We start from the raw sequence: 27,977 nt of genomic DNA on the forward strand, positions 1-27,977 counted from the left end.
GAAAAAAAGATAAACAAAAAGTGACATTCGTTTTTTATTAATGTTCGAAGCGACAGTCGTGATTCGTGAAAAAAGAAGTCACGGAATGTTTTAGGAATATTTTTCGTCAGTCACGGGCGTCTCAAAAATACTCAAGTTTAGTTCGTGATCCACGTAATTGTTGGTTCTTTTTATCGTTTTCACGTCGTCGCGGGTTTGTTTCGTAGCGCAAAAGAATGAGTGTAGTTGGTAAAAAATTATCCGCAATTACGACAGCTCCCTCAGCTGCAGGAGCAGCATCTGGTGAAAGTTCTACGAGCGGAGCTACACCCACTGGCAATCCGCCACCACCGAAAGTGATCACCCCGGAGTATGTGCTGAAGCTGAACAAAATTACCGATGATTACCTGTGCTCTCCGGACGCGAACGTTTACGACATCGATTTTACCCGCTTCAAAATCCGCGATATGGAAAGTGGAGCAGTGCTTTTCGAAATTGCCAAACCGTCCGCGAGTGAATCGGTCCAAAACAGTGAAAACAGCAGTGGCTCAACAGCGCCACTGGACGCGGGTGGTAGTGCTGGGAGTAGTGCCGTCGGTAATGAGGACCATGCTAATGAGGAAGAGGAGGCCCTGGAAACAAATGCGGGACGATACGTTCGCTACCAGTTCACCCCGCAGTTTCTGAAGCTGAAAACCGTCGGAGCCACGTATGTCATTCTCGGTGTTGATAATGTTGTGTCTGGGCAGGGTGCTAATTTGCTATGTTCATTGTATTGCAGAGTGGAATTCACTGTGGGCAGCAAATGTGTAAAAAATTTCCGGATGATCGAGCGTCATTTTTTCCAGGATCAGCTCCTGAAAACGTTCGATTTTGAGTTTGGATATTGTATTCCGTACTCGAAGAACACCTGTGAACATATTTACGAATTTCCCACCATCCCACCGGACCTAGGTAAGTAAAACTTATGTCTTATTTACTTAACATTAGAAATAAATAGATATGATGTGGTGCGCTAATGCATCTTTTAACATAACAGAAGTAAATATGTTAAATTTCCAGTTTTTTTTCAAATTTATTTACATCAAAATTGATAACGTTTATTACTCGATTACTCATGTCAATGTCAATTAATATCGTGACATTTTTTAATAGTCTTTGAAAATATTTTCAAGCAAATCCGATGATGGCCGAGTTTGATGCAAAACATATTTGGCGTGGAAGCGGTTATATAGCTTTTCATTTTTCTCGCACTTTACATTTATTAGTATGTAATTAGGGAGAAGGACCACTTGGGTTGGAGCCCACTATTCCTGTCCGCAACGTTAGTGACTCGTGTAAAATGTTTATTTTGTGGTTACTAGTCTACCTTATTAAAAACAAGTTAATTCGGTTGCAATGCGCTCGAGTAATAAACGTTATCAATTTTGATGTAAATAAATTTGAAAAAAAAAACTGAGAATTAAACATATTTACTTCTGTTATGTTGAAAGATGCACAGTAACGCACCACATCATATCTTAAGGTTGTTATCTTTCAAGAGTGATTTTCGAGAAAGACCTTAATGTCGAGATCAGCAATCATCACTACTATCCCTACCCCAATGTTAAGGCAAGCACAAACTAATAAGTAGCGTTTGAATTATGTTTCCATCAAACAAAAGAAGCTCAAAAAGTTCGTTCAATATTTAATTAGTTTATCATCATACGCGAGAGTCAATCTTATTGTAGTTATGATCCCATACCTTGGTAATGATGCTGGGTCATTAGGCCGAATGGTCATTAGGCCGAATGGTCATTAGGCCGAATGGTCATTAGGCCGAATGGCCATTAGGCCGAATGAGAACTGGGGAGTGAGAAGTGAGTAGTGCGCAATGAGGAAGAAGTAGAAAGGAAGAAGTAAGAAGGCGGAAGAAGTAAGAAGGAGGAAGAAGTAAGAAGGAGGAAGAAGTAAGAAGCTTCAATCTTCTCGCGGTTTTCAGCATAACATTCTGTATTTAATTCTACAAGAACTGAATGAGTATCATTGTTCTTGATCGTAAATTGTGCCGTCCAACTGCAAATCACTGTTTTTGGATGTTTCTGCATACAACTTCCAACGAGTTTAGCACCGCCCAAACGTTGACCGATTTGGCTGAAATTTTGTCCAGAGCATCAGGGCATCAAATAGAACCGAATAAAAGGGCGGAAGTCGATTTGAAAGCGAGCGGAGGGCAATATTTGTGATGGCACATATCGCACGACCTTCCTTCTGCCAAGCTCCCGTATGAAGGGGGAGGGAAGAATGTCAGTGTGGAAGCTGATATATCTCCACTGGCACAAGGAAGGTGGTTTGACTTGCTCATATGCCATCGCGTGCGGAAGGATTTTCTATCGACGAGTACTGTCTCCAAATTTCTAATATGACATCAGCATTTAGTCGAATAGGATTTTTATTGCACAGTTCTGTTTTCTCATTGCGTCCGTCTCGTCGCAACCAACTTGGCTGCCTCGGAGAGAACAAAGCAGAGAAAGGCACTGCTGCTGTACCGTCGACCAATAACATTAAAAAAGTGTTTTTTGAGCCACCCTAAGCCACATACATACGTTCATGAATCAGCAGCTCGACTGTTTTTGCCAGACAACTAAGAATCGAGATTGGACGATTGTTCTCAGCATTATGGGAGCTACCCGCTATATGAATTGGAGTAACTGCTGATATTTTCCACTCATCTGGAAACACTCCTAGCGCAAGCGACATGTTGAACAAAATGCAAACTGGCAATCCTAATACGTCAGCACATCGTTGAATGAAAACAGGAGGTAGTCTATCTGGACCTGGACCTTTCGATGGATCGACAGCTCCTAATGTTTTTGAAATTTCAGCTACGGAGAATGTGGGGCGTGGAAAGTTCATGTTGAATGATGGAAGAGAGTTAAGAAGGTCTGTCGAATCTGGAGGAGGATTCGTATTGTACACCGACTTGAAAAAAAACTTGCGAATAGTTCAACAGATTCAGCGATATCGTTTGATGTAACATCAGAAAAACTCACAGTGGATAACATCGCATGCGATTTTTTCCTGGTTGTGATGAAGCGCCAGAAAGCTGACGGGTTCTATTTAACTTCATGTTGTACACGGTGAACATAGAGTAGAGTGGGGCAAGAGTGCGCGTGGGGTAAGAGTACGTTTTCGATTCTAGCAGCACTGCATCAGTTTGACAGGTATTCTGGGCATCTATTATCATGTGTAATTGTAAACGATTTGAATAAACAACAAGGGAGATATGGAGTTAGATAACTTTTTGGCCATTTTGCTAAAAATAATTGGGTTTCCGCAACTAGTATTTCTGTTACGGTATCTCGCGCCGATCCCTCACTACCACTTCAGCGGTCGTGAGTCTTAATGTGAAACGACGTTGTCAACGAGAGAATAGGAGAAGACGTTTGACAAGCAATGATAGCGAAAACGTGTCTAGCATATCAACAAGCTATAGTGAACATTTTCAATTAACTTTGTCTGTTTAAAGTAAATCAATTTACACCAATAATTACCGTGAGTAATTAGGCAAAATCAATGAATTCGAAATAGTAAATCTAACATTATATTATTGATAGGTGGATCTATATCCCACAAAAGTAGTCGAGGATTGTATGAGTAGCCTTTAGACAGTTTGAGGTTATTCGATTCGTGAGTAAATAATGAAATTATAAAACCTTAAGTTTGGTTCAACTTATTAATTTATAGCTGTATCGGCGATTATCGACTACTCTTATGTATTTAATACTTGTTGGGGACCAGACGAAACTAGGGTAACCGATGTAAGAAACTATAAATAACGTAAAAACACATTGGAAAACTAATAAACTTAACTAGCTTTCAGCGTGAATTAACACCCCAAAACCTGAGGCGTCACAGCTCGAAGGACCCCGAAAGTTTCCCCAACAATTTCATTACCATATATACGTTCAATCAGGTAAACATTATACCATTTCGATAACCTATTGTATAGAGTACTTTATGGTACAGAACACCAATCCGGTTGGTTTTCCAAGAAGTCAAAATCATTACTTGGATAATTTTTGGGACTGTAGGGTAAAAGTACGCAGGAACTGGTGGGGCAAGAGTACGCATATAAATCTTCAAGTTCTGATGTCAAATCCGTATCTCCGGCCGAAATAAGACTTCTTCCAAAGCGTAAAGATCCACAACTAAGAAAAAGGGACAGAATTGAAATTATCACAAGTTTTAGGATAAATTGAAGTAATTCGGTGTTAGAAAGGACTTAGTGAACAAAGCACAGATGCGAAATAATGAAATTGTATTAGGACTTGTTGTACACCTAAACATAGTACGAAAACACAATTTCTTCTAAATAATAATTTCATTTAATCAAAAGAAACATTCATAAATTACGCAACGTTTAGCTGGGAGGGGTTGCGAGATGTGTGACGATCCATATAATTTTTAGAGGATTCATACAAATAGTGTAAGATAGGGGGGAGGGGTGATGAAATAGCCAAAATTTACGTTACGTGATTGGTGGACTTTCGCGAAACCTGATATATATTTTTACCTCTGTAGTTTTTTGTATACATAAAAAACAATGGTTTTTCGTATGAAAGTGCACATTTTTGGGACCCCCTTTAAGAGTTACGTAATCTCTAAACATTCCTAATATATGCTCATTAAACATCAATTAAATGTTATTAACTCTTATTTGTGTTAATATATACTTAAAGCACATGATTGGATAAATGCGTACTCTTACCCCACTCGATGCGCACTTTTACCCCACCGGTGGGGTAAGAGTGCGTTTTCACTGTCTTGCAATAAGGGTTCTACTAAAACGAATCTAAATAATTTAAATATTTTTTCCACTGGGTAACATAAAGGAAGAGTATATTAATCATCGACACTGATTTGATATGCAGAAGCTTGCTTCATAAGGGCCACATGATCGATTGAAAACTAAGTGCGTACTCTTGCCCCTCTACTCTACTCACGAAAGGTAGACGACATGAGGTTTGCAGAAGAACTCTGTTTGCCGCAGTCCTGTTACGGATAAACCTGCGACGCGTTTTACGAAGTATGTTACGTCGATGCTGTAGTTCACCGTTCCACCAGAGTTGCTTGCAAGGATGTTATCGATCATTTAGTAATTTTCGTTCGATCATTTGGTAGTTTGTCAATAACTCATTTCAGAAGCTGAATTTCAAAACGTGTTGTATGGTGAACTTCTAGTGCGAAGGTTTTTCTACAACTCTGCCTAATGGTTCGTTGTAGGATTTCAACTAATAACGGAGTTAAGGCGCTAGTTGTAGTAACTCAAACTAAATGATTGGAATTTTGTTATCATTTAGTTTGAGTTACTGAAACTATAGCTATAACTCTGTTACTAGTGGAATTCAAACAACAAATCATAAAGCAGAGTTGTAGAAAACCTTCGCACTAAAAGTTCACCATTTAACACATTTTGTAATTCAGCTTTAATGTTGAGTTATTGACAAACTATTAAATGATCGAACGCAAATTACTAAATGATCGATAACATCCTTGGTTGCTTGTACGTCCTCCGAGGTAAAGATCTACAAAGTGGAACATACCTGCTAATCGTGTCGAAGATCGCGTTGTAGAATGATGTAATCGAGGTGTTAATATCGTCTCCACTGAGTATCTGGAACCAATCTAGTGAATTAAGCTCGTTCTTCACAGCCTCGTAGTCACAGCGAGAGAAGTCAAAATCTAAGTAAATTTCTTCTACTGCAGATTGGAGATAATGAACCGAGTTACGACGAGTCCAGACGTAGAACGAACGGTTTGTGGTGGCGGTCAGGGCTTACAATTGAATATGGTGCTTCAATAAGCTCAGCTTCGTTACTGTCGCAATCAAAGTTTCAGTTAACTCCTGCTCGGAAGAAGCGTTGGTGGGCAAGTATCCTTCCACTTCGTCATCATATAACCATTCGAGCCGAGAAAGGTTGTAATCCCCAACTACGATTACGGTGTCACAGGGGGTAGCTATATTGACAATTTGATTTACACAGTTGGAATGCGCAACAAATTTATCGGGATCACTGCTCGGCCTCAAGTAAATGTCTCAGATGTAAACGGATTTATTGGTGAGCATAACCTTCACTACAACCTGCTCAAGTGTTTCACTCTCCGATAGGTGAACCGACAAACTTGGCAGAGAGCATTTAACTGCGATGAGAGTTCCTCCACCTCGAGACTACTAGTTATCAGCAAGTTCGGTGTTTTTCACATCACTTCTGATCCAAGTTTCAGTAATAACTATATAATGTCGTAATCGCTGGATGCAGCGGCAAGGAAGAATTCGTTGGTTTTCGTGCGCATTCCACCTACGTTCTGATAATAAACTGTTAGTGGTATGGATCCTGCACCCGGTATCGGCGACGTTGATATTGGTAGCAGTATTGGCGAAGTGGTCGATGATTGCGCTCCAGTCAAATTAGAGATACAGTGACTGAGATGAGTAGGAGCCGACGATATGTTTTGTTCATTGGGAGCAGAAATTAATGCTGGTGAACAGTTTTCGGGGTCTCGTTGTTGACAGCGTCGTTGGCCTCCAAAAAACCTGTCTCGTGCACCTAGGTCTTCAAATTCTCAAAACCTAATTTCACGGGGCAATGTATCAGCAGCGAGAGCAATCAATTTAAAATCGGAAGGATTCCGATTTTGTACAACCTGAAACTTAAAGGAACTTACGTCTTTTCATCGAGCAAAAATTTCACAGCGCGTAAGTCCGTAGTCCCTAGCTTCGACTGCAGTAATTGAACAACTTTCTCCTCCGGAACATCAGATATGATACCGGATAGGTTAAGCCAAAATCTTTCAGGATCGGGGTCTGATTTTTCAGCAGCAACCAGATTTGCGTCCGCTGTTCCAGTTCCAATACAGCACACAGTTTTAACGGGTCGACGGGTTTCAGTATCGACGTCACCGTCGTTCTCGCGCCGGCGTTTATTGCGGTTCGACATCGGAGGACGTGTGCGCGTTAATCCAGGCGTAGATGGAACGGAGTTAATTAGAGCTTTGAAACTGTGGCGTATTTCTGATTTAACGTCCAACAAAATGCTGTCCCTTATTTCAGTCTTAATCAATTATTTATTCACAAGCTTTGTCGAGTGACACAAGTGAATTGGAAAAACGAGCTTTGGCCAGCAGATTTTTGCAACAGGTACACATCCACACGAGATGTGAATTAGCTGCAATGGAGGCGTACATATCCTTACCTACGACTGAGCAGCGCAAGCATACGATTCAAGACCTGTGGCGCAGCGGTAGTGACTGGGATCAGAGGATCAATGATGAAAGCTGCGAAAAGTGGTATCGATGGATCAGGCGGCTCCCAGAAACAGAAAACGTGAATACTTCCGTTATTACTTTCAACAATCAAGCTTTGTTCAATACAATACAAGCTAGCAAAGATGCGTATGATGCAGCGGCATATTTTGGGGTCTCGACGGACAATGGCCCTATTTGCTCATTGGTGATGATAAGGTTGAAAGTCGCTCCATTGAATATGATATCAATTCCAAGATTGAAATTGCAGGTAGCGGTGATAGGATCGCAATTACTGCAAACAGTAGTCAATGCACATTCTCTAGAAATAACAAATAGGTTCATCGGGTCAGATCCAAAACAGTTATTTCGTGGATCCAGTCGGAGAAGCGAAAATATAAACCATCCGTGGCTTTCCGAATCGGAGAGATTTTAAGCCTCACGAAGGACGACTTCCGGCTCCGCATCTCCAAGAAATCCAGAAGGAGATCGTCCGGCTGAAAAACAACGAAGCCCTGGAGTTGACCAACTACCAGGAGAGCTGTTTAAATACTGTGGTGAGGTACTGACTAGAGCGCTGCATTGGGTAATTACCAAGGGTGTCAGGCCATTAGGCCGAATGGACATTACGCCGAATGGACATTAGGCCGAATTAGAAAAAAGAAGCAAGAAGTGAAAAATGAGAAGTTCTTTCTTCCCCTCACCCCTTCTTCTTTCACCCTTTCCTTGTTTCTTCTTCCTTCTTCCTCCTTCCATCATCCTTCTTTCTTCCTTCCTCCTTCTTCCTTCTTTCTTCTTCCTTCTTCCCTCTTCCTTTTTCCTTCTCCCTTCTTCCTTCTTCCCTCTTCCTTCTCCCTTCTTCCTTCTTCTTTCTTCTTTCTTCCTTCTTTCTTCTTCCGTCTTCCTTCTTTCTTCTTTCTTCTTTTTTTTCTTCTTCCTTCTCTTTTTTCTTCTTTCTTCCTTCTTCCTTCTTCCGTTTTCCTTCTTTCTTCTTCCTTCTTCCTTTTTCCTTCTTCCCTCTTCCTTCTTTCTTCTTTCTTCTTTCTTCTTTCTTTTTCCTTCTTTCTTCTTCCTTTTTTCTTTTTCCTTCTTTCTTCTTCCTTTTTTCTTCTTCCATCTTTCTTCTTCCTTTTTCCTTCTTCCTCCTTCCTTCTTCCTTCTCCCTTCTTCCTTCTTCTTTCCTCCTTCTTTCTTTTTCCTTCTTCCTTCTTCTTTCTTCTTTCTTCCTTTTTTCTTCTTCCTTCTTTCTTCTTCCTTCTTTCTTCTTCCTTCTTTCTTCTTCCTTCTTTCTTCTTCCTTCTTCCGTTTTCCTTCTTCCTTCTTCCTTTTTCCTTCTTCCCTATTCCTTCTTCCTTCTTGCTTCTTTCTTCTTCCTTCTTCCTTTTTTCTTCTTCCTTCTTTCGTCTTGCTTCTTCCGTTTTCCTTCTTCCTTTTTCCTTCTTCCGTTTTCCTTCTTCCTTCTTCCTTTTTCCTTCTTCCTTCTTCCTTCTCATTTCTTCCTTCTTCCTTCTCATTTCTTACTTCTTCATCCTTCTTACTTCTTCCTCCTTCTTACTTCTTCCTCCTTCTTACTTCTTCCTCCTTCTTACTTCTTCCTCCTTCTTACTTCTTCCTCCTTCTTACTTCTTCCTCCTTCTTACTTCTTCCTCCTTCTTACTTCTTCCTCATTGCGCACTACTCACTTCTCACTCCCCAGTTCTCATTCGGCCTAATGACCCAGCATCATTACCAAGGTATGGGATCATAACTACAATAAGATTGACTCTCGCGTATGATGATAAACTAATTAAATATTGAACGAGCTTTTTGAGCTTCTTTTGTTTGATGGAAACATAATTCACACGCTACTTATTAGTTTGTGCTTGCGTTAACATTGGGCTAGGGATAGTAGTGATGATTGCTGATCTCGACATTAAGGTCTTTCTCGAAAATCACTCTTGAAAGATAACAACCTTAAGATATGATGTGGTGCGTTACTGTGCATCTTTTAACATAACAGAAGTAAATATGTTAAATTTCCAGTTTTTTCAAATTTATTTACATCAAAATTGATAACGTTTATTACTCGAGCGCATTGCAACCGAATTAACTTGTTTTTAATAAGGTAGACTAGTAACCACAAAATAAACATTTTACACGAGTCACTAACGTTGCGGATAGGAATAGTGGGCTCCAACCCAAGTGGTCCTTCTCCCTAATTACATACTAATAAATGTAAAGTGCAAGAAAAATGAAAAGCTATATAACCGCTTCCACGCCAAATATGTTTTGCATCAAACTCGTCCATCATCGATTTGCTTGAAAATATTTTCAGAAGACTATTAAAAAATGTCACGATATTAATTGACATTGACATGGCATTTTTAATAGTCTTTGAAAAAACAACGTGAAAAATGAGAAAATTAAAGAATGGTCATTGGGCCGAATGGTCATTGGGCCAGATGGTCATTGGGCCGAGATGGGAATGAGTGGTGAGGTGAATGCTGAAAGAAAATGAAAAGGAAAAATGAAGGAAGGAAAGGAGGAAAATGAAGGAGGAAGAATGAAAGGAGGAAAATGAAGAGAGGAGAAATGAAGGAAGAAGAAATGAGGAAGGAAGAGAAGAGAAGGAAAGGAAGAAGGAAGAAGGAAAGGAAGAAGGAAAACGGAAGAAGCAAGACGAAAGAAGGAAGAAGAAAAGGAAGAAGGAAGAAGAAAGAAGCAAGAAGGAAGAAGGAATAGGGAAGAAGGAAAGGAAGAAGGAAGGAAGAAGAAAAAAAGAAGAAAGGAAAAAGAAGAAAGAAGAAGGAAATAAGAAGAAGAAAGAAGGAAGAAGAAGAAGGGGGGAAAAGAAGGAAAAAGGATGAAGAAAGAAGGAAGAAGAAGAAGGGGGGAAAAGAAGGAAAAAGGATGAAGAAAGAAGGAAGAAGAAGGAAGAGGAATGCAGAAAGATGGAAGAAGTAAAGAAAGATGAAAGAAGGAAAGAAAAAGGGCGAAGAAAGATGGAAAAGAAAGAAGAATGAAAAAAGAAGAAAGAAGGAAGAGGGAAGAAGGAAGAAGGAAGAAGGAAGAAGAAAGAAGGAAAACGGAAGAAGGAAGAAGAAAGAAGGAAGAAAAAAGAAGGAAGAAGAAAGAAGAAACAAGGAAGAAGGAAGACGGAAGAAGAAAGAAGGAAGAAAGAAGAAGGAAGAAGGAAGAAGGGAGAAGGAAGAGGGAAGAAGGAAGAAGGAAGAAGGGAGAAGGAAAAAGGAAGAGGGAAGAAGGAAGAAGAAAGAAGGAAGAAGGAAGAAAGAAGGATGATGGAAGGAGGAAGAAGGAAGAAGAAACAAGGAAAGGGTGAAGGAAGAAGGGGTGAGGGGAAGAAAGAACTTCTCATTTTTCACTTCTTGCTTCTTTTTTCTAATTCGGCCTAATGGCCATTCGGCCTAATGTCCATTCGGCCTAATGGCCTGACACCCTTGGTAATTACTCAATGCAGCGCTCTAGTCAGTACCTCACCACAGTATTTAAACAGCTCTCCTGGTAGTTGGTCAACTCCAGGGCTTCGTTATTTTTCAGCCGGCCGATCTCCTTCTGGATTTCTTGGAGATGCGGAGCCGGAAGTCGTATGTCCTTCGTGAGGCTTAAAATCTCTCCGATTCGGAAAGCCACGGATGGTTTATATTTTCGCTTCTCCGACTGGATCCACGAAATAACTGTTTTGGATCTGACCCGATGAACCTATTTGTTATTTCTAGAGAATGTGCATTGACTACTGTTTGCAGTAATTGCGATCCTATCACCGCTACCTGCAATTTCAATCTTGGAATTGATATCATTTTCAATGGAGCGACTTTCAACCTTATCATCACCAATGAGCAAATAGGGCCATTGTCCGTCGAGACCCCAAAATATGCCGCTGCATCATACGCATCTTTGCTAGCTTGTATTGTATTGAACAAAGCTTGATTGTTGAAAGTAATAACGGGAAGTATTCACGTTTTCTATTTCTGGGAGCCGCCCGATCCATCGATACCACTTTTCGCAGCTTTCATAATTGATCCTCTGATCCCAGTCACTACCGCTGCGCCACAGGTCTTGAATCGTATGCTTGCGCTGCTCAGTCGTAGGTAAGGATATGTACGCCTCCATTGCAGCTAATTCACATCTCGTGTGGATGTGTACCTGTTGCAAAAATCTGCTGGCCAAAGCTCGTTTTTCCAATTCACTTGTGTCACTCGACAAAGCTTGTGAATAAATAATTGATTCTATTAAGACTGAAATAAGGGACAGCATTTTGTTGGACGTTAAATCAGAAATACGCCACAGTTTCAAAGCTCTAATTAACTCCGTTCCATCTACGCCTGGATTAACGCGCACACGTCCTCCGATGTCGAACCGCAATAAACGCCGGCGCGAGAACGACGGTGACGTCGATACTGAAACCCGTCGACCCGTTAAAACTATGTGCTGTATTGGAACTGGAACAGCGGACGCAAATCTGGTTGCTGCTGAAAAATCAGACCACGACCCTGAAAGATTTTGGCTTAACCTATCCGGTATCGTACCTGATGTTCCGGAGGAGAAAGTTGTTCAATTACTGCAGTCGAAGCTAGGGACTACGGACTTACGCGCTGTGAAATTTTTTGCTCGATGAAAAGACGTAAGTTCCTTAAGTTTCGTGTTGTACAAAATCGGAATCCTTCCGATTTTAAATCGATTGCTCTCGCTGCTGATACATGGCCCCGTGGAATTAGGTTTCGAGAATTTGAAGACCTAGGTGCCAGGAGACAGATTTTTTTGGCGGCCAACAACGCTGTCAACAACAGCGATTCTGGACGAGACCCCGAAAACTGTTCACCAGCATTAATTTCTGCTTCCAATGAACAAAACATATCGCCGGCTCCTACTCATCTCAGTCACTGTATCTCTAATTTGACTGGAGCACAATCATCGACCACTTCGCCAATACTGATACCAATATCAACGTTGCCGATACCGGGTGCAGGATCCATACCACTAACAGTTTATTATCAGAACGTAGGTGGAATGCGCACGAAAACCAACGAATTCTTCCTTGCCGCTGCATCCAGCGATTACGACATTATATAGTTATTACTGAAACTTGGATCAGAAGTGATGTGAAAAACACCGAACTTTCTGATAATTACATCTATCGATGTGATCGCAGCAGCTCGACTAGTAGTCTCGAGGTGGAGGAACTCTCATCGCAGTTAAATGCTCTCTGCCAAGTTTGTCGGTTCACCTATCGGAGAGTGAAACACTTGAGCAGGTTGTTGTGAAGGTTATGCTCACCAACAAATCCGTTTACATCTGTGACATTTGCTTGAGGCCGAACAGTGACCCCGATAACTTTGTTGCGCATTCCAACTGTGTAAATCAAATTGTCAACATAGCTACCCCCTGTGACACCGTCATCGTAGTTGGGGATTACAACCTTTCTCGGCTCGAATGGTTATATGATGACGAAGTGGAAGGATACTTGCCCACCAACGCTTCTTCCGAGCAGGAGTTAACTGAAACTTTGATTGCGACAGTAACGAAGCTGAGCTTATTGAAGCACCATATTCAATTTTAAGCCCTGAGCGCCACCACAAACCGTTCGTTCTACGTCTGGACTTTCGTAACTTGGTTCATCATCTCCAATCTGCAGTAGAAGAAATTTACTTAGATTTTGACTTCTCTCGCTGTGACTACGAGGTTGTGAAGAACGAGCTTAATTCACTAGATTGGTTCCAGATACTCAGTGGAGACGATATTAACACCTCGATTACATCATTCTACAACGCGATCTTGGAGACGATTAGCAGGTATGTTCCACTTCGTAGATCTTTACCTCGGAGGACGTACAAGCAACCAAGGATGTTATCGATCATTTAGTAATTTGCGTTCGATCATTTAATAGTTTGTCAATAACTCATTAAAAAGCTGAATTTCAAAATGTGTTGTATGGTGAACTTATAGTGCGAAGGTTTTTCTACAACTCTGCTTTATGATTTGTTGTTTGAATTCCACTAGTAACAGAGTTATAGCTATAGTTTCAGTAACTCAAACTAAATGATAACAAAATTCCAATCATTTAGTTTGAGTTACTACAACTAGCGCCTTAACTCCGTTATTAGTTGAAATCCTACAACGAACCATTAGGCAGAGTTGTAGAAAACCTTCGCACTAGAAGTTCACCATACAACACGTTTTGAAATTCAGCTTGAAATGAGTTATTGACAAACTACCAAATGATCGAACCAAAATTACTAAATGATCGATAATATCCTTGCAAGCAACTCTGGTGGAACGGTGAACTACAGCATCGACGTAACATACTTCGTAAAACGCGTCGCAGGTTTATCCGTAACAGGACTGCGGCAAACAGAGTTCTTCTGCAAACCTCATGTCGTCTACCTTTCGTGAGTAGAGTAGAGTGGGGCAAGAGTACGCACTTAGTTTTCAATCGATCATGTGGCCCTTATGAAGCAAGCTTCTGCATATCAAATCAGTGTCGATGATTCATATACTCTTCCTTTATGTTACCCAGTGGAAAAAATATTTAAATTATTTAGATTCGTTTTAGTAGAACCCTTATTGCAAGACAAGTGAAAACGCACTCTTACCCCACCGGTGGGGTAAAAGTGCGCATCGAGTGGGGTAAGAGTACGCATTTATCCAATCATGTGCTTTAAGTATATATTAACACAAATAAGAGTTAATAACATTTAATTGATGTTTAATGAGCATATATTAGGGAATGTTTAGAGATTACGTAACTCTTAAAGGGGGGGGGGTCCCAAAAATGTGCACTTTCATACGAAAAACCATTGTTTTTTATATATACAAAAAACTACAGAGGTAAAAATATATATCAGGTTTCGCGAAAGTCCATCAATCACGTAACGTAAAATTTGGCTATTTCATCAACCCTCCCCTGCCATTTTACACTATTTGTATGAATCCTCTAAAAATTATATGGATCGTCACACATCTCGCAACCCCTCCCAGCTAAACGTTGCGTAATTTATGAATGTTTCTTTTGATTAAATGAAATTATTATTTAGAAGAAATTGTGTTTTCGTACTATGTTTAGGTGTACAACAAATCCTAATACAATTTCATTATTTCGCATCTGTGCTTTGTTCACTAAGTCCTTTCTAACACCGAATTACTTCAATTTATCCTAAAAACTTGTGATAATTTCGAATTCTGTCCCTTTTTTCTTAGTTGTGGATCTTTACGCTTTGGAAGAAGTCTTATTTCGGCCGGAGATACGGATTTGACATCAGAACTTGAAGATTTATATGCGTACTCTTGCCCCACCAGTTCCTGCGTACTTTTACCCTACAGTCCCAAAAATTATCCAAGTAATGATTTTGACTTCTTGGAAAACCAACCGGATTGGTGTTCTGTACCATAAAGTACTCTATACAATAGGTTATCGAAATGGTATAATGTTTACCTGATTGAACGTATATATGGTAATGAAATTGTTGGGAAACTTTCAGGGTCCTTCGAGCTGTGACGCCTCAGGTTTTGGGGTGTTAATTCACGCTGAAAGCTAGTTAAGTTTATTAGTTTTCCAATGTGTTTTTACGTTATTTATAGTTTCTTACATCGGTTACCCTAGTTTCGTCTGGTCCCCAACAAGTATTAAATACATAAGAGTAGTCGATAATCGCCGATACAGCTATAAATTAATAAGTTGAACCAAACTTAAGGTTTTATAATTTCATTATTTACTCACGAATCGAATAACCTCAAACTGTCTAAAGGCTACTCATATAATCCTCGAGTACTTTTGTGGGATATAGATCCACCTATCAATAATATAATGTTAGATTTACTATTTCGAATTCATTGATTTTGCCTAATTACTCACGGTAATTATTGGTGTAAATTGATTTACTTTAAACAGACAAAGTTAATTGAAAATGTTCACTATAGCTTATTGATATGCTAGACACGTTTTCGCTATCATTGCTTTTGACGTCTTCTCCTATTCTCTCGTTGACAACGTCGTTTCACATTAAGACTCACGACCGCTGAAGTGGTAGTGAGGGATCGGCGCGAGATACCGTAACAGAAATACTAGTTGCGGAAACCCAATTATTTTTAGCAAAATGGCCAAAAAGTTATCTAACTCCATATCTCCCTTGTTGTTTATTCAAATCGTTTACAATTACACATGATAATAGATGCCCAGAATACCTGTCAAACTGATGCAGTGCTGCTAGAATCGAAAACGTACTCTTACCCCACGCGCACTCTTGCCCCACTCTACTCTATGTTCACCGTGTACAAAATGAAGTTAAATCGAACCCGTCAGCTTTCTGGCGCTTCATCAAAACCAGGAAAAAATCGCATGTGATGTTATCCACTGTGAGTTTTGCTGATGTTACATCAAACGATATCGCTGAATCTGCTGAACTATTCGCAAGTTTTTTTCAAGTCGGTGTACAATACGAATCCTCCTCCAGATTCGACAGACCTTCTTAACTCTCTTCCATCATACAACATGAACTTTCCGCGCCCCACATTCTCCGTAGCTGAAATTTCAAAAACATTAGGAGCTGTCGATCCATCGAAAGGTCCAGGTCCAGATAGACTACCTCCTGTTTTCATTCAACGATGTGCTGACGTATTAGGATTGCCAGTTTGCATTTTGTTCAACATGTCGCTTGAGCCAGGAGTCTTCCCAGATGAGTGGAAAATATCAGCAGTTACTCCAATTCATAAGGCGGGTAGCTCCCATAATGCTGAGAACAATCGTCCAATCTCGATTCTTAGTTGTCTGGCAAAAACAGATCACAACATTATTTTCATGGTTACTATACGGTCGTTAAACTCTAAATTTGATCTATAAGAGTACAGGAGGGATGAGATGTAGTGACTATTAGGATACATGAAAATTGTAATAAATATTACTTTATATGGATTGAGAAAATAAGGCTTATCAAATATATGATTACAAATAAAAAAAACCCTGATTAATCCACCTAGCGGTGATGGTGCCTTTCTCGTTCATTATAAAAATAGTATTTTGGCCATATCTCTTGAGCCCATAGTCCGATCTGGCCAGTTTTCAATAGGAAACAATGGTAGAGTATCCTGTGTCGAATGCAACTTATTGCGAGTAAATAGGTTAAGGATAAGTGCCTGAAAAATGAGTGACATTTTTTTTACCCAATTTTTTAATAAAAAGGTGGTCTTTTGGCCATAACTTTCGAGCCCATAGTCCGATCTGACCGATTTTCAATAGGAAACAATGGTAGAGTATCCTGCGTCGAATACAACTTGTTGGGAGTAAATCGGATAAGGATAAGTACCTGAAAAATGAGTGACATTTTTTTGGGTGAGTGCGCACAGACACACACACACACACACACACACACACACACACACACACACACACACACACACACACACACACACACACACACACACACACACACATACACACAGACATCACCTCAATTCGTCGAGCTGAGTCGATCGGTATATAACACTATGGGTCTCCGGGCCTTCTATAAAAAGTTTGTTTTTGGAGCGATTATATAGCCTTTACCGTATACTTAGTATACGAGAAAGGCAAAAAAGTATTTTGGCCATAACTTCCGATCCCATAGTCCGATCTGACCAATTTTCAATAGGAAACAATGAGACACTTTTCTGCGTCGAATGCAACTTGTTGCGAGTAAATCTGTTAAGGATAAGTGCCCGAAAAATGAGTGACACTTTTTCACGCGATTATTCCGTAAAAAAAGTATTTTGGCCATAACTTTCGATCCCATAGTCCGGTCTGGCCAATTTTCAATAGGAAACAATGAGAAACTTTTCTGCGTCGAATGCAACTTGTTGCGAGTAAATCAGTTGAGGATAAGTGCCCGAAAATGAGTGACACTTTTCTACGTGATTATTCAGTAAAAAAGTATTTTGGCCTTAACTTCCGATCCCATAGTCCGATCTGACCAATTTTCAATAGGAAACAATGGGACATCATTCTGCGTCGAATGCAACTTGTAGCGAGTAAATCTGTTAAGGATAAGTGCTCGAAAAATGAGTGACACTTTTTCACGCGATTATTCCGTAAAAAAAGTATTTTGGCCTTAACTTCCGATCCCATAGTCCGATCTCGCCAATTTTCAATAGGAAACAATGGGACAGGATTCTGCGTCGAATACAACTTATTGCGAGCAAATCGGTTAAGGATAAATGCCTGAAAAATGAGTGACATTTTTTAATCAAGTTTTCTATAAAAGAGGAGTATTTTGGCCATAACTTCCGATCCCATAGTCCGATCTGACCAATTTTCAATAGGAAACAATGGTAGAGTATCCTGCGTCGAATGCAACTTGTTGCGAGTAAATCGGTTAAGGACAAGTACCTAAAAAATGAGTGACATTTTTTTTTGGGTTGGTGCGCACAGACACACACACATACACACACACACACACACACATACACACAGACATCACCTCAATTCGTCGAGCTGAGTCGATTGGTATATAACACTATGGGTCTCCGGGCCTTCTATAAAAAGTTTGTTTTTGGAGCGATCATATAGCCTTTACGTATACTTAGTATACGAGAAAGGCAAAAATAAATAAAAAAAAAAGAAACAAAAAAATAATAAATAGATTGAAAAGAAAAAATAAATAAATATTGATTGCGCTTAAAAATTATTAGTAGTGTACTTGAGCTTGCGATGTTATTCTCCAAGATATAAATCCAGCCATAAAAGTAGCTAGAACACAAACCACAGTAATAATTTATAGCTCTTATAGCAAATCAGAATTTGGTGATTTGAATTGAAATCCAAGTAGTCCAGGTTTTTGGGATAAAGTACCACGTTGAGATCGAGAAAAATGACTGGTCATTCTTGAGACTATGTTTGCAACGGTAACACGCTGAAGTAGTTCCCGGAGTAAATTTAGAAATTGTAAATCTATTACATTAATTTAATCAAAATGGAAAATCTTGATCACCACACTGCTGATTCATGAACATATGTATGTGGCCGCTAAACCTGTTATCTCTGAGTACCAACATGGCTTTGTACGAAATCGCTCAACTGTAAAAAACCTGCTGACCTACACTAGCATGCTGAGTTCTAACCTGGAGAAGAGATGTCAAGTTGACAGCATTTACATCGACTTTTCGAAGGCTTTCGATAAAGTTCCTCACGGATTAACTTTAAAGAAATTAGAACGTTTGGGATTTCCTGACTGGATTGTCACTTGGCTGTTCAATCCTTCGTTAAATTAGGCACTGTCTCATCCAATACATATCCTACGCCATCCAAAGTGCCACAAGGCTGTCACCTAGGGCCACTGATTTTTCGATCATTGACCGATTGTCTTGCGATGCAACAAGATCTAGATGTCATAGCCAATTGGTGTTGTTTAAATGGTATGGATTACGGCGGAACTACCACCGAGTGAACTGGCAGCGTTTCCAGCAGTGCGTCGATAACACTGTCGACTACGAGGTGCGTCCGGAGACGCCAGAAAGTATCGACCGTCAGCTGTGCGCTATCGAGGAGGCGATCACGGCGGCCCGAGAGCAACACGTACCGACGGCTCGGCAGGTAAGCAACTCCTTAAACATCGATACACTCACCAAAGATTTGATTCGATTGCGGAATGTCACTCGCAGGCAATTTCAGCGTACTGGACTGCCTGAGCTTAAGGCACGCTGCAATCGAATCACAAAAATTATCAAGGCCAGAATGGTGGACCTAAAAAATAACGACTTCTCGAATAAGATCCGCACTCTCCCAGATTATGCTAAGCCGTCCTGGAAAATAACAAAATTTCTAAAATCCAAGCCTTAGCTCATTCTCGCTTTGATCCCATTAGGCAATAGTGGCTCTAAGGATAGCTTGATAACTCCTGCAGAGAAGATCGATGAAATAGGTCGTCACTTCGTCAGCTCACACAATCTTGGGCAGAACATCGTCAGTCCACACGAAGCAGCCGTCAACAAGCATGCTAACAACATCCATTTGATTCCCAACGACTTCTCGGAGGAGTTGGAGATCTCAGGTGGCGAATTGACGGCCTATATCAAATCGTCGAAGAACATGAAGGCCCCAGGCTTCGACAGCATCCTGAATCTCGAGCTCAAACACATGAGTGCTCCGTTCTTTGAGCACCTCTCGCTGATCTTTAATCAGTGTCTCCGGCTCAGCTACTTCCCATCGTCCTGGAAGTCAGCGAAAGTCATCCCCATCCGGAAGCCTGGGAAGGATCCTTCCTCACCCAAAAGCTATCGTCCCATCAGCCTTCTCTCAGGATTATCCAAGCTATTCGAAAAAGCTATTCATCACCGGTTACTTGAGTCTGCCGAAAATCTCAACATCTTGCTCGAGGAACAGTTTGGTTTCCGACGCGGTCGGTCAACTGTACACCAACTGACCCGAGTTACCGACGTCCTCAGACGGAACAAGTTTGTCTCGAAAACATCCGCCATGGCCTTACTCGATGTCGAGAAGGCATTTGACAATGTATGGCATGATGGCCTGGTGTACAAACTACAACGCTACAATCTTCCCAGCTACCTGGTGAAAATCATCAACAATTACCTATCGGCAAGGACATTCCGGGTCTCAATCAGCGGAGCGAGTTCCAATGCGCACAACATCGTCGCAGGCGTCCCCCAGGGCAGTATCCTCGGGCCCCTGCTTTTCAATCTGTTCACCTCCGACATGCCAGAACCTCCAGAAGGCGGCATTCTGTCTCTGTTCGCAGATGACACATCCATCGTCTACAACGGTAGAGTGATCAGAGCGCTAGTGGCAAAACTCCAACGAGGCCTGGATGCCCTGACAGAGTACCTCACCAGCTGGAAGATCTGTATCAACGCGGCGAAGACCCAGGTCATCATTTTCCCCACTCCAAATCCCTAAACTTGTTCCGCCTGGGGACTGTAAAATCATCCTCAATGGCACGACTGTGGAATGGGCCAATTAGGCCGACTACCTTGGCTTGACCACCGACAGCAAGCTTATTTTCAGGCAACAGGTTGACAAAACGGTGACAAAGTGTAACGTCTTGTTGAAACTACTATACCCTTTGATCAACCGCCGGTCGTCATTGTCCCTGAAAAATAAGCTTGCTGTCTACAAGCAAATCATCCTCCCTGTGATCGAATATGGCATGCCGGTCTGGGAGAGCTGCGCTAAAACCCACCACCTCAAACTTCAACGGGTCCAAAACAAATTCCTGAGGATGATCCTCAACACCCCTCCCAGGACAAGAACATCCGAGGTCCACCGTCTGGCCGGAATAAAAACCTTACATGAACGCTTTGGTGAGTGTAAAGAAAAGTTTAGGGTCCGTTGCTTGCACTCGGACCAACAAGCGCTTAGGGCGCTAGTTCCAATCTAGGTTATCAAATTTTTATTTTAAATATTAGTGTACATAGTAGTTAGGTTATCAAATTTTAAAAAACACTAGCGCCTATAATCATAATAATAACAATAATTGAAATTGAAGTTGGAGGGCCAACCGGCCGATCACTGTACATGTTAAAATTAATTGTAGAACAAAAAATGTTTTAAATAAAGAAGAATTTTACTACTACTTACTACTACTTAAATGGTATGGAGATAAATGCGTCGAAATGCAGCTCAATAAGTTTTACCAGATGCAGAACGCAGATAAACTTTCGTTAAGAGCTGAGTAGAATGGATACGTTTGCGTACGTTTTGACGGTTTTCCCTTGGTAAAACTGCTAAAACGCACGCAAACGTATCCATTGCACAATGGATAGCTCTTTACTCGGCATGCGGAAACGAACTGAATAGTGTGGGATCCATAAAAGACCTCGGAGTTACGTTTGACCGCAAGCTGAATTTTATTGCGCATATTGCAACGACTACTGCCAAGGCTTTCGCCGTACTAGGCTTCATGCGCCGGAACGCTGCAGATTTTGATGACGTTTACTCTCTGAAAAGACTGTATTACTGCCTCGTGCGAAGTATACTCGAATATGCTGTGCGGGTGTGGGCGCCCTATCACGAAATCCAGATGACGCGAATCGAAAGAGTCCAACGCAGTTTCGTTCGTTTTGCCCTCAGGCGATTGCCGTGGAATAATACTTCAACGACAACGCGGAGATTTGCAGAGGGTTTTTGCATTTGACATAATAAACAACCACGTGGACTGCCCTGAGCTCTTGCAGCAAGTTAACTTTCACGCTCCCGCCAACGTAAGCTCTTCCAGTCTGTCCGACACCCCACAATGTTTGGGAAAAATCAGCCGCTTGAACGTTGCTTCAACCTCCTCAACGACATTGATTGGTTCAATTTTAATTGTAGCAGAACGATATTCAAAACTAGATTAAGGCAAATTTTTAGTACTGAAAATGAAGATGAAAATAAATAAAAATAGCATTTTACCATAGATTAAGAAGGGTGCCAGGTGGTGCCAGCATTCCCAGTGGACCGAAGAGACTTATAACGCTACCCATCAATACTCTTTTTGTCGGACACCGTTGGCATCTAAATACGGTATCAAATCGATCCGATGTTGTGTCAACGTGAATTTGTCGCTCACTGGGTTCCACACTATTCCAAGAACTGGTCGCAGTGATAAGTGTATTTAACACCGAAAAAAATCCAAGAACTCGCTCAAAGTTTGACTCCTTATCCTGCAGTATTTGGATACTCGGATCGGCTGTTTTCTCACCAATACCTTGGAAGAATTCTTCGGATTTAGAAATCCAGTTACGGATTTCGAAGCCGTCCTCAGCGTTTCTTGAGTTCACATAGTGGTTGTTTACTATTGCTTTGGCCGCATCTGGAAACTGCACTGCATATTCTTCCGCGTTACGGTTCTTCACGAATTGAGAGCAGTGCAGGGGGCGCAAATCGATCCGAACATCTATAACGTAAATCTTTGTCGATCTTGTTGGACTTCCTCAGAAGATAAATCTCGCTCGCTTATCAGCATTGCACACCCGTACTTGCAGACACATCTCCTTTATATCGCCACCGAAACCTACCACTCGCTCTCAGAATTTCGCTAGCACATTTGGAAGTGGAGTCAACATGTCTGGTCCCTTCAAAAGTTTCGAGTTCAGCGATACTCCATTTACCGCCGCCGCCGCATCGCATATTAGACGAACCTTTCCCGGTTTATTCGGATGCACTACCACGCTAAGTGGCAAGTAGCATATTTCCTGAGGTTCGAACTTTGCTAACCTCTGCTGCGTTGCTACATGAATACAGCCCTTCGATATATAGTATCTCATTAAATCTCTTACCTTCTGGTACAGTTCACCGTTTTAGCAAGCCGTCATTCTAGTCCTTGGAACCGTTTCATCGCCATCGGATAGCTGTCGGGAAATCGCATATCATCCTCCTTCCACAACATTCCCGTCCAAAAAAAAACGCGTACAGTCGTTTTGTTGAGGATCTCCTTCACACGTTTGTTTGATTCCGGCAGCAGCGCTGCAGATATCACCGACTCTTCTAGCTTGTAGTGACATCTCAGTAGATAATGCATTTGAAACGGTTTCGCTGTTATGGTATCCTATTCCTCCAGTGTCCGATCCGCTTGCATAGGAAGGACCGTAAGCTGTCGGAGCTCAGCTAAGCAAGATGGGCCTGAAAGTTGTGTGAAGATTTCGAGAGAACACTACAGTTCGTTCGATATCCGCCGGAAATACGCCGAAATATTATTGCCCAAGATGGTGCCATGCGCGGAGAGCCGGGGTACGATTTTCAACAGATCCAACCATTCAGTTTCACGGATATCAATAGGGCAAGAGCCGGACAGCAACCCTGCAAAGATGGTGTTCGCATCCGATCCGGTAGATGCAATAAAACGGGAAGCATATCGTGCTACATGCGATCTGGTGAACGTGGAGCCCAACCTCGAACCGTATATTGTGGCGTCAATCTTCTTCATAGACATCCGAAATTACTTCTGAACTTTTTCAAATCTTCCTTTATATGCTACTAGAAATGTTCACACTTTTAGGAACTTATGAATTGGAATCGAATTCTAAAAACGGGATTGGTGGTCATATAGCTATCGCTTCTGCTTCATACGCAGGAGGTCGTAAGTTCTAGAACTAGAACTAAAGATGGACTTCATACCGTTTCCATCTGCTATCCTACACCTACAGCTACAACTTCACAAGTTATAGCAGAAAACTGTTTGAATTCGGAATGATCGAAATGCCCATTTCATGAATGTAATGTTTCCCTGCTTTTACTAATCCTGCAAAACTTCTTTTTTTTTCAGTTAATGAAATGATCACGAATCCATTCGAGACACGCTCGGATAGTTTCTACTTTGTCGATAACTGCCTGGTAATGCATAATAAGGCAGACTACGCGTACAACGGAGGTCTCTGAGCTTAATCATCCGGAAATTTGGTGTAAGTCGAATTTATTTATTTATTTATTCATGAAACACTATTTCTAGCGAAAGAAAGAAGGGAAAGAAACAATTACAGATGCTAAGCAAAACGATGTTCAAAACGATTTTAGAATGGTATTAATCTAATGTGTTAAGGCGGAACTGACTGGATCAAATATTCGCAGTTTTTAGTCTTCAATCATCTTACGATTCAAGGATTGGAAATGATTTAACAGAACTCATATAATTGATGTAGAAGAAATTATGTTCGTGGTGTACCGTGATGTATTCGGTCAGGATTCGCCTCAAGCGAGAACAAATGAAAAAAGATCATTGAGAGGAAAACAGGATCGTCTAATATTAAGATAGATCACATAAAATTTTGTTGTCTACTGGAATATTAACAAAATGAAAACTAATCAAATCACCTTTCTTGCCTTAATGATTTGTTGTCACTAATTAGGAGTAACGTTCTCATTGCACACAAAATATGAGTAGTTTTAAAGAAAGCAAACGAGATAGTGCTTAATGAGCTGTTTAATTTCCTTTTAGTTTTCGATCGCTCGTTGATAGTGGCATAAAGTAGAAGAGGAAACAGAATAATGAAACTAGGCTAAAAGGCAAACATCCTCATGGCATTATTTTTCATCAAGGACCTTTCCCCCCAATAATGTGACGACGATGGTAGGAATGAGTAGGAGGGTTTGAATGTGCATCTGCATTCTGCACTGCACAAAAGTGGACCAAGAGAGGCACATCGGACGGAGACACAACTAAACGGAGCATACCGCGCTGCGACTTCAGGTGATTGCTTTTTTTGCGCTGTTGTTTTACAATTTCCCTGAAGTTCTTATTCTTTGTTTGTTTTTTCATTGGAAGAGGGAAAAAAGTGCTTGCGATAGGTTAGGAGTAAAACCAACTTAACCCCCTTACGTTGAATTTGTACAATCTAAAGCTGGTCCTGAACGTCGGGGAATCAATGCAGCAAATTGTGCACCTGAGCAATCGTACGCTCTTTCCCGTTTATGGGCAATATATATGGGGTTTATTTTTGTTTGCATTGCCTTTATGGGAACACGAGGATTTCCTATGCTGTTGAATATTAATTGCTAAAATGTTTATTGGATCAAGAAGTCATGTACTAATTACGTTAAATTATGTTCGTGGAATGTGAAAGATTTTGACAAAATATGAGAATGAAAAAAAAAACAAATCTGCAGTGAACTTCAGAAAACTCGATTCTCATTGGTCGTAGATTTATTTTGTTTCGTAAATATATATTTTCCGCGGTGTGAATGATGGATGGTCCTCACCACAGCTCGCCTTCTCCATGTACTGTCTTTCATCTGCACTCTACCATAGGTACTACGCACTACTTTTCTTTTGAAGACTCCAAGTGCACGTTGGTCATCCACCAGCATTGCCCAGATTTCGTGTACTGTAAGACTACCCGTTTTAGCGTTTTGTAATAGTCAGTTTGGTACGACGGCGAACTCTGTTCGATCGAAGTGTATATTTTCGATGTAGTCGATGGAACCAAGTATTTGAATGAGTCTCGTAAAAATCACACTGTTCTCTGTTCTGCGTATTACCCCTTTAAAGTAAGGATATGACAAATTTCAATGTCAAAAATGCAAAAAAAACTCAAACCCTCAGAAAAAAAATAATAAAAATAATAAAAACTAAACTTATTATGGAAGATCCATTAGTTACGTAACGCAAAAATTGCCATTCACAACTTTCCTCTTCTTATTTCACATTTTTTTATGAAGCATCTGAAAATTTCGTATGAATCATCACACTTCAGACTACTCCCTCTCTCTCAGGGCGATACGTAACTTATGGAAGTTCCCTTAGGAAAATAGTAAATTTTTCATTGAAATCGAATAGAGATGGAATTATTTATCTAAAACGGTTAAGTTCTTTTGCTTTTGACGGATACTATGTCTGAAGGGAAGGCTCAGGTAAGGATGTAAAACGGAAATTTCCAAATCCGAGACCGCCACGAAAGTGTGAGAGATTCGGAAACTCTACTATTGAATATCAACGTTAAACTATTAAACATTTCATTTATTTCCAAACACGGTAAAAAATTCAGAATTATTTAATCCCGTTCATGCATCCCCAACTTCGACATCAGATTGATGTAAGGTACGGGTCGTGTTTAGCGTGCGTGCGGAATTTTCATTAGAGATTTATAAAGGGCGGATCAAGGCGTCCGGTTGTCGGCGGGTAGTTGCAAGAATTTATTCACTAAAGTGACGATTTGGATGTCCTCAGCACAAAGTGAAATTTTCCTCGCAAGACTCTAACTTTGGTTTTATTTCTGTTAGTGATTAAAAATGAAATGGGTTCCGAGATAAACCTTATTCAAATCGCAAAACTTAATCGCTTCGCAATGGCACAAAGTTGCCGTCGGTATTAAAATTCCATCGTTGTCGAGAACCATATTCACCGGGTCACCGGGTTACTATCCGACATTCTGGCTACTTGCCCAGCCCACCGCAGTTTTCCGATTATCGCGTTGTGAACTATGGATGGTTCTCCCAGCAGCTCATGCAACTCGTGGTTCATTCGCCTCCTCCACGTACTGTCAGCCATATGCACCCCACCATAGATGGTACGCAGCACTTTCCTTTCGAAAACTCCCAGTGCGCGTTGGTCCTCCACGAGCATCGTCCAGGTCTCGTGTCCGTAGAGAACTACCGGTCTAATAAGCGTTTTGTAGATTATCAGTTTGGTACGGTGGTGAACTCTATTCGATCGGAGCGTTTTGCGGAGTCCAAAGTACTCCGAATTTCTCTGCTGGTATCGTTATCGGCGGTCACCAGTGAGCCCAAGTACACAAATTCTTCAACCACCGCGATTTCGTCACAACCGATAGAAACTCGTTGACCTCTCTTGAGCCTCTTCCTATCATGTACTTCGTCTTCGACGTGTTGATGATTAGTCCAATCCGTTTAGCTTCGCTTTTCACTCTGATGTAGGCTTTCTCCATCCTCTTAAAGTTAAGTCATGATATCAATGTCGTCGGCGAAACCAAATAACTGGACGGACTTCGTGAAAATCGTACCTCTCAAATCAATCCCTGCCTTCCGTATTACTCCCTCTAAAGCGATGTTGAATAGCAGACACGAAAGACCATCACCTTGCCGTAGCCCTCCGCGCATTTCGAAGGAACTCGAGAATGCCCCTGAAACTCGAACTACGCACATCACCCGATCCATCATCGCCTTGATCAACCGTATCAGTTTATCCATAAATCCGTTTTCGTGCATTAGCTGCAATAGCTGGTCCCGATCGATTGTATCATATGCGGCTTTGAAGTCGATAAATAGATGATGTGTGGGTACGTTGTATTCGCGGCATTTCTGCAATACCTGACGTACGGCGAACACCTGGTCTGTGGTAGAGCGTTCACCCATAAATCCCGCCTGGTACTGCCCCACGAACTCTCTTGCAATTGGTGTTAGTCGGCGGCATAAACTTTGGGATAGTATCTTGTAGGCGGCGTTCAGCAATGTGATTGCGCGGTAGTTGCTACAATCCAGCTTATCGCCCTTTTTGTAGATGGGACACACGACACCTTCCATCCACTCCTGCGGCAGAACCTCATCCTCCCAAATCTTAGTAATCACCCAGTACAGCGCTCTAGCCAGTGCCCCGTGTTTAAACAGCTCTCCTGGTAGTTGGTCAACTCCAGGGGCTTTGTTGTTTTTCAGCCGGCCGATCTCCTCCTGGATGTCCTGGAGATTCGGAGCCGTGCTTCATCACCATACCGCCACCGTTGTCTGCCACATCGCAATTCAGGTGCTCTTCGTAGTGCTGCCGTACCTTTGGATCACTTCACGCTCGTTTGTAAGAAGGTTCCCGTTTATGTCCTTACACATATCGGGCTGTGGCACGTGGCCCTTACGTGAACGTTTATGTCCTTACACATATCGGGCTGTGGCACGTGGCCCTTACGTGAACGGTTTAACTTCTCATAGAACTTTCGTGCGTTATTAGCGCGGTACAGTTGCTCCGTCTCTTCACGGTCTCGATCTTCCTGCTGGCGCTTTTTCCTCCGAAAAATCGAGTTTTGTCTGTTCCGCGCCCGTTTTGTATCGTGCCTCGTTTGCCCTCGTGCGATGTTGCAGCAATCTCGCCCATGCTGCATTCTTCTCCTCAACTAACTGCTCACATTCGCCGTTATATCAGTCGTTTCTCTGATCCGGGGCCACCGTGCCTAATGCAGCGGTTGCGGTGCTTCCAATGGCGGATCGAATATCTCTCCAGCCATCTTCAAGAGATGCTACGCCTAGCTGCTCTTCAGTTGGGAGTCCCACTTCGAGCTGCTGCGCGTAGTCTTGGGCTAGTTTACCGTCTTGTAGC

At 41.4% G+C, this 27,977-nt stretch overlaps 1 protein-coding gene across 3 annotated transcripts; it reads left to right on the plus strand.

The window, feature by feature from the left end:
• On the plus strand, positions 1-26,053 carry LOC134225226 (protein unc-119 homolog). Of its 3 annotated transcripts, XR_009983200.1 has the most exons (5): positions 1-688; positions 761-933; positions 23,487-23,622; positions 24,156-24,407; positions 24,483-26,053. XR_009983200.1 is itself a non-coding variant. In XM_062705106.1 (4 exons), the coding sequence occupies exons 1-3, from the start codon at positions 216-218 to the stop codon at positions 23,597-23,599; spliced, it is 759 nt and encodes a 252-aa protein (XP_062561090.1). In that variant the 5' UTR covers positions 1-215; the 3' UTR covers positions 23,600-23,622; positions 24,156-26,052. The 3 variants fall into 3 exon arrangements, 2 of the variants coding, with proteins under 2 accessions (XP_062561090.1, XP_062561091.1); XM_062705106.1 differs by having other exon boundaries at positions 24,156-26,052; XM_062705107.1 differs by lacking the exons at positions 24,156-24,407; positions 24,483-26,053 and having other exon boundaries at positions 23,487-24,017.
• Positions 26,054-27,977: the final 1,924 nt, after the last annotated feature.

Source organism: Armigeres subalbatus, chromosome 3 (assembly GCF_024139115.2).
Source record: "Armigeres subalbatus isolate Guangzhou_Male chromosome 3, GZ_Asu_2, whole genome shotgun sequence".
NCBI classification, from domain to species: domain Eukaryota; kingdom Metazoa; phylum Arthropoda; class Insecta; order Diptera; family Culicidae; genus Armigeres; species Armigeres subalbatus.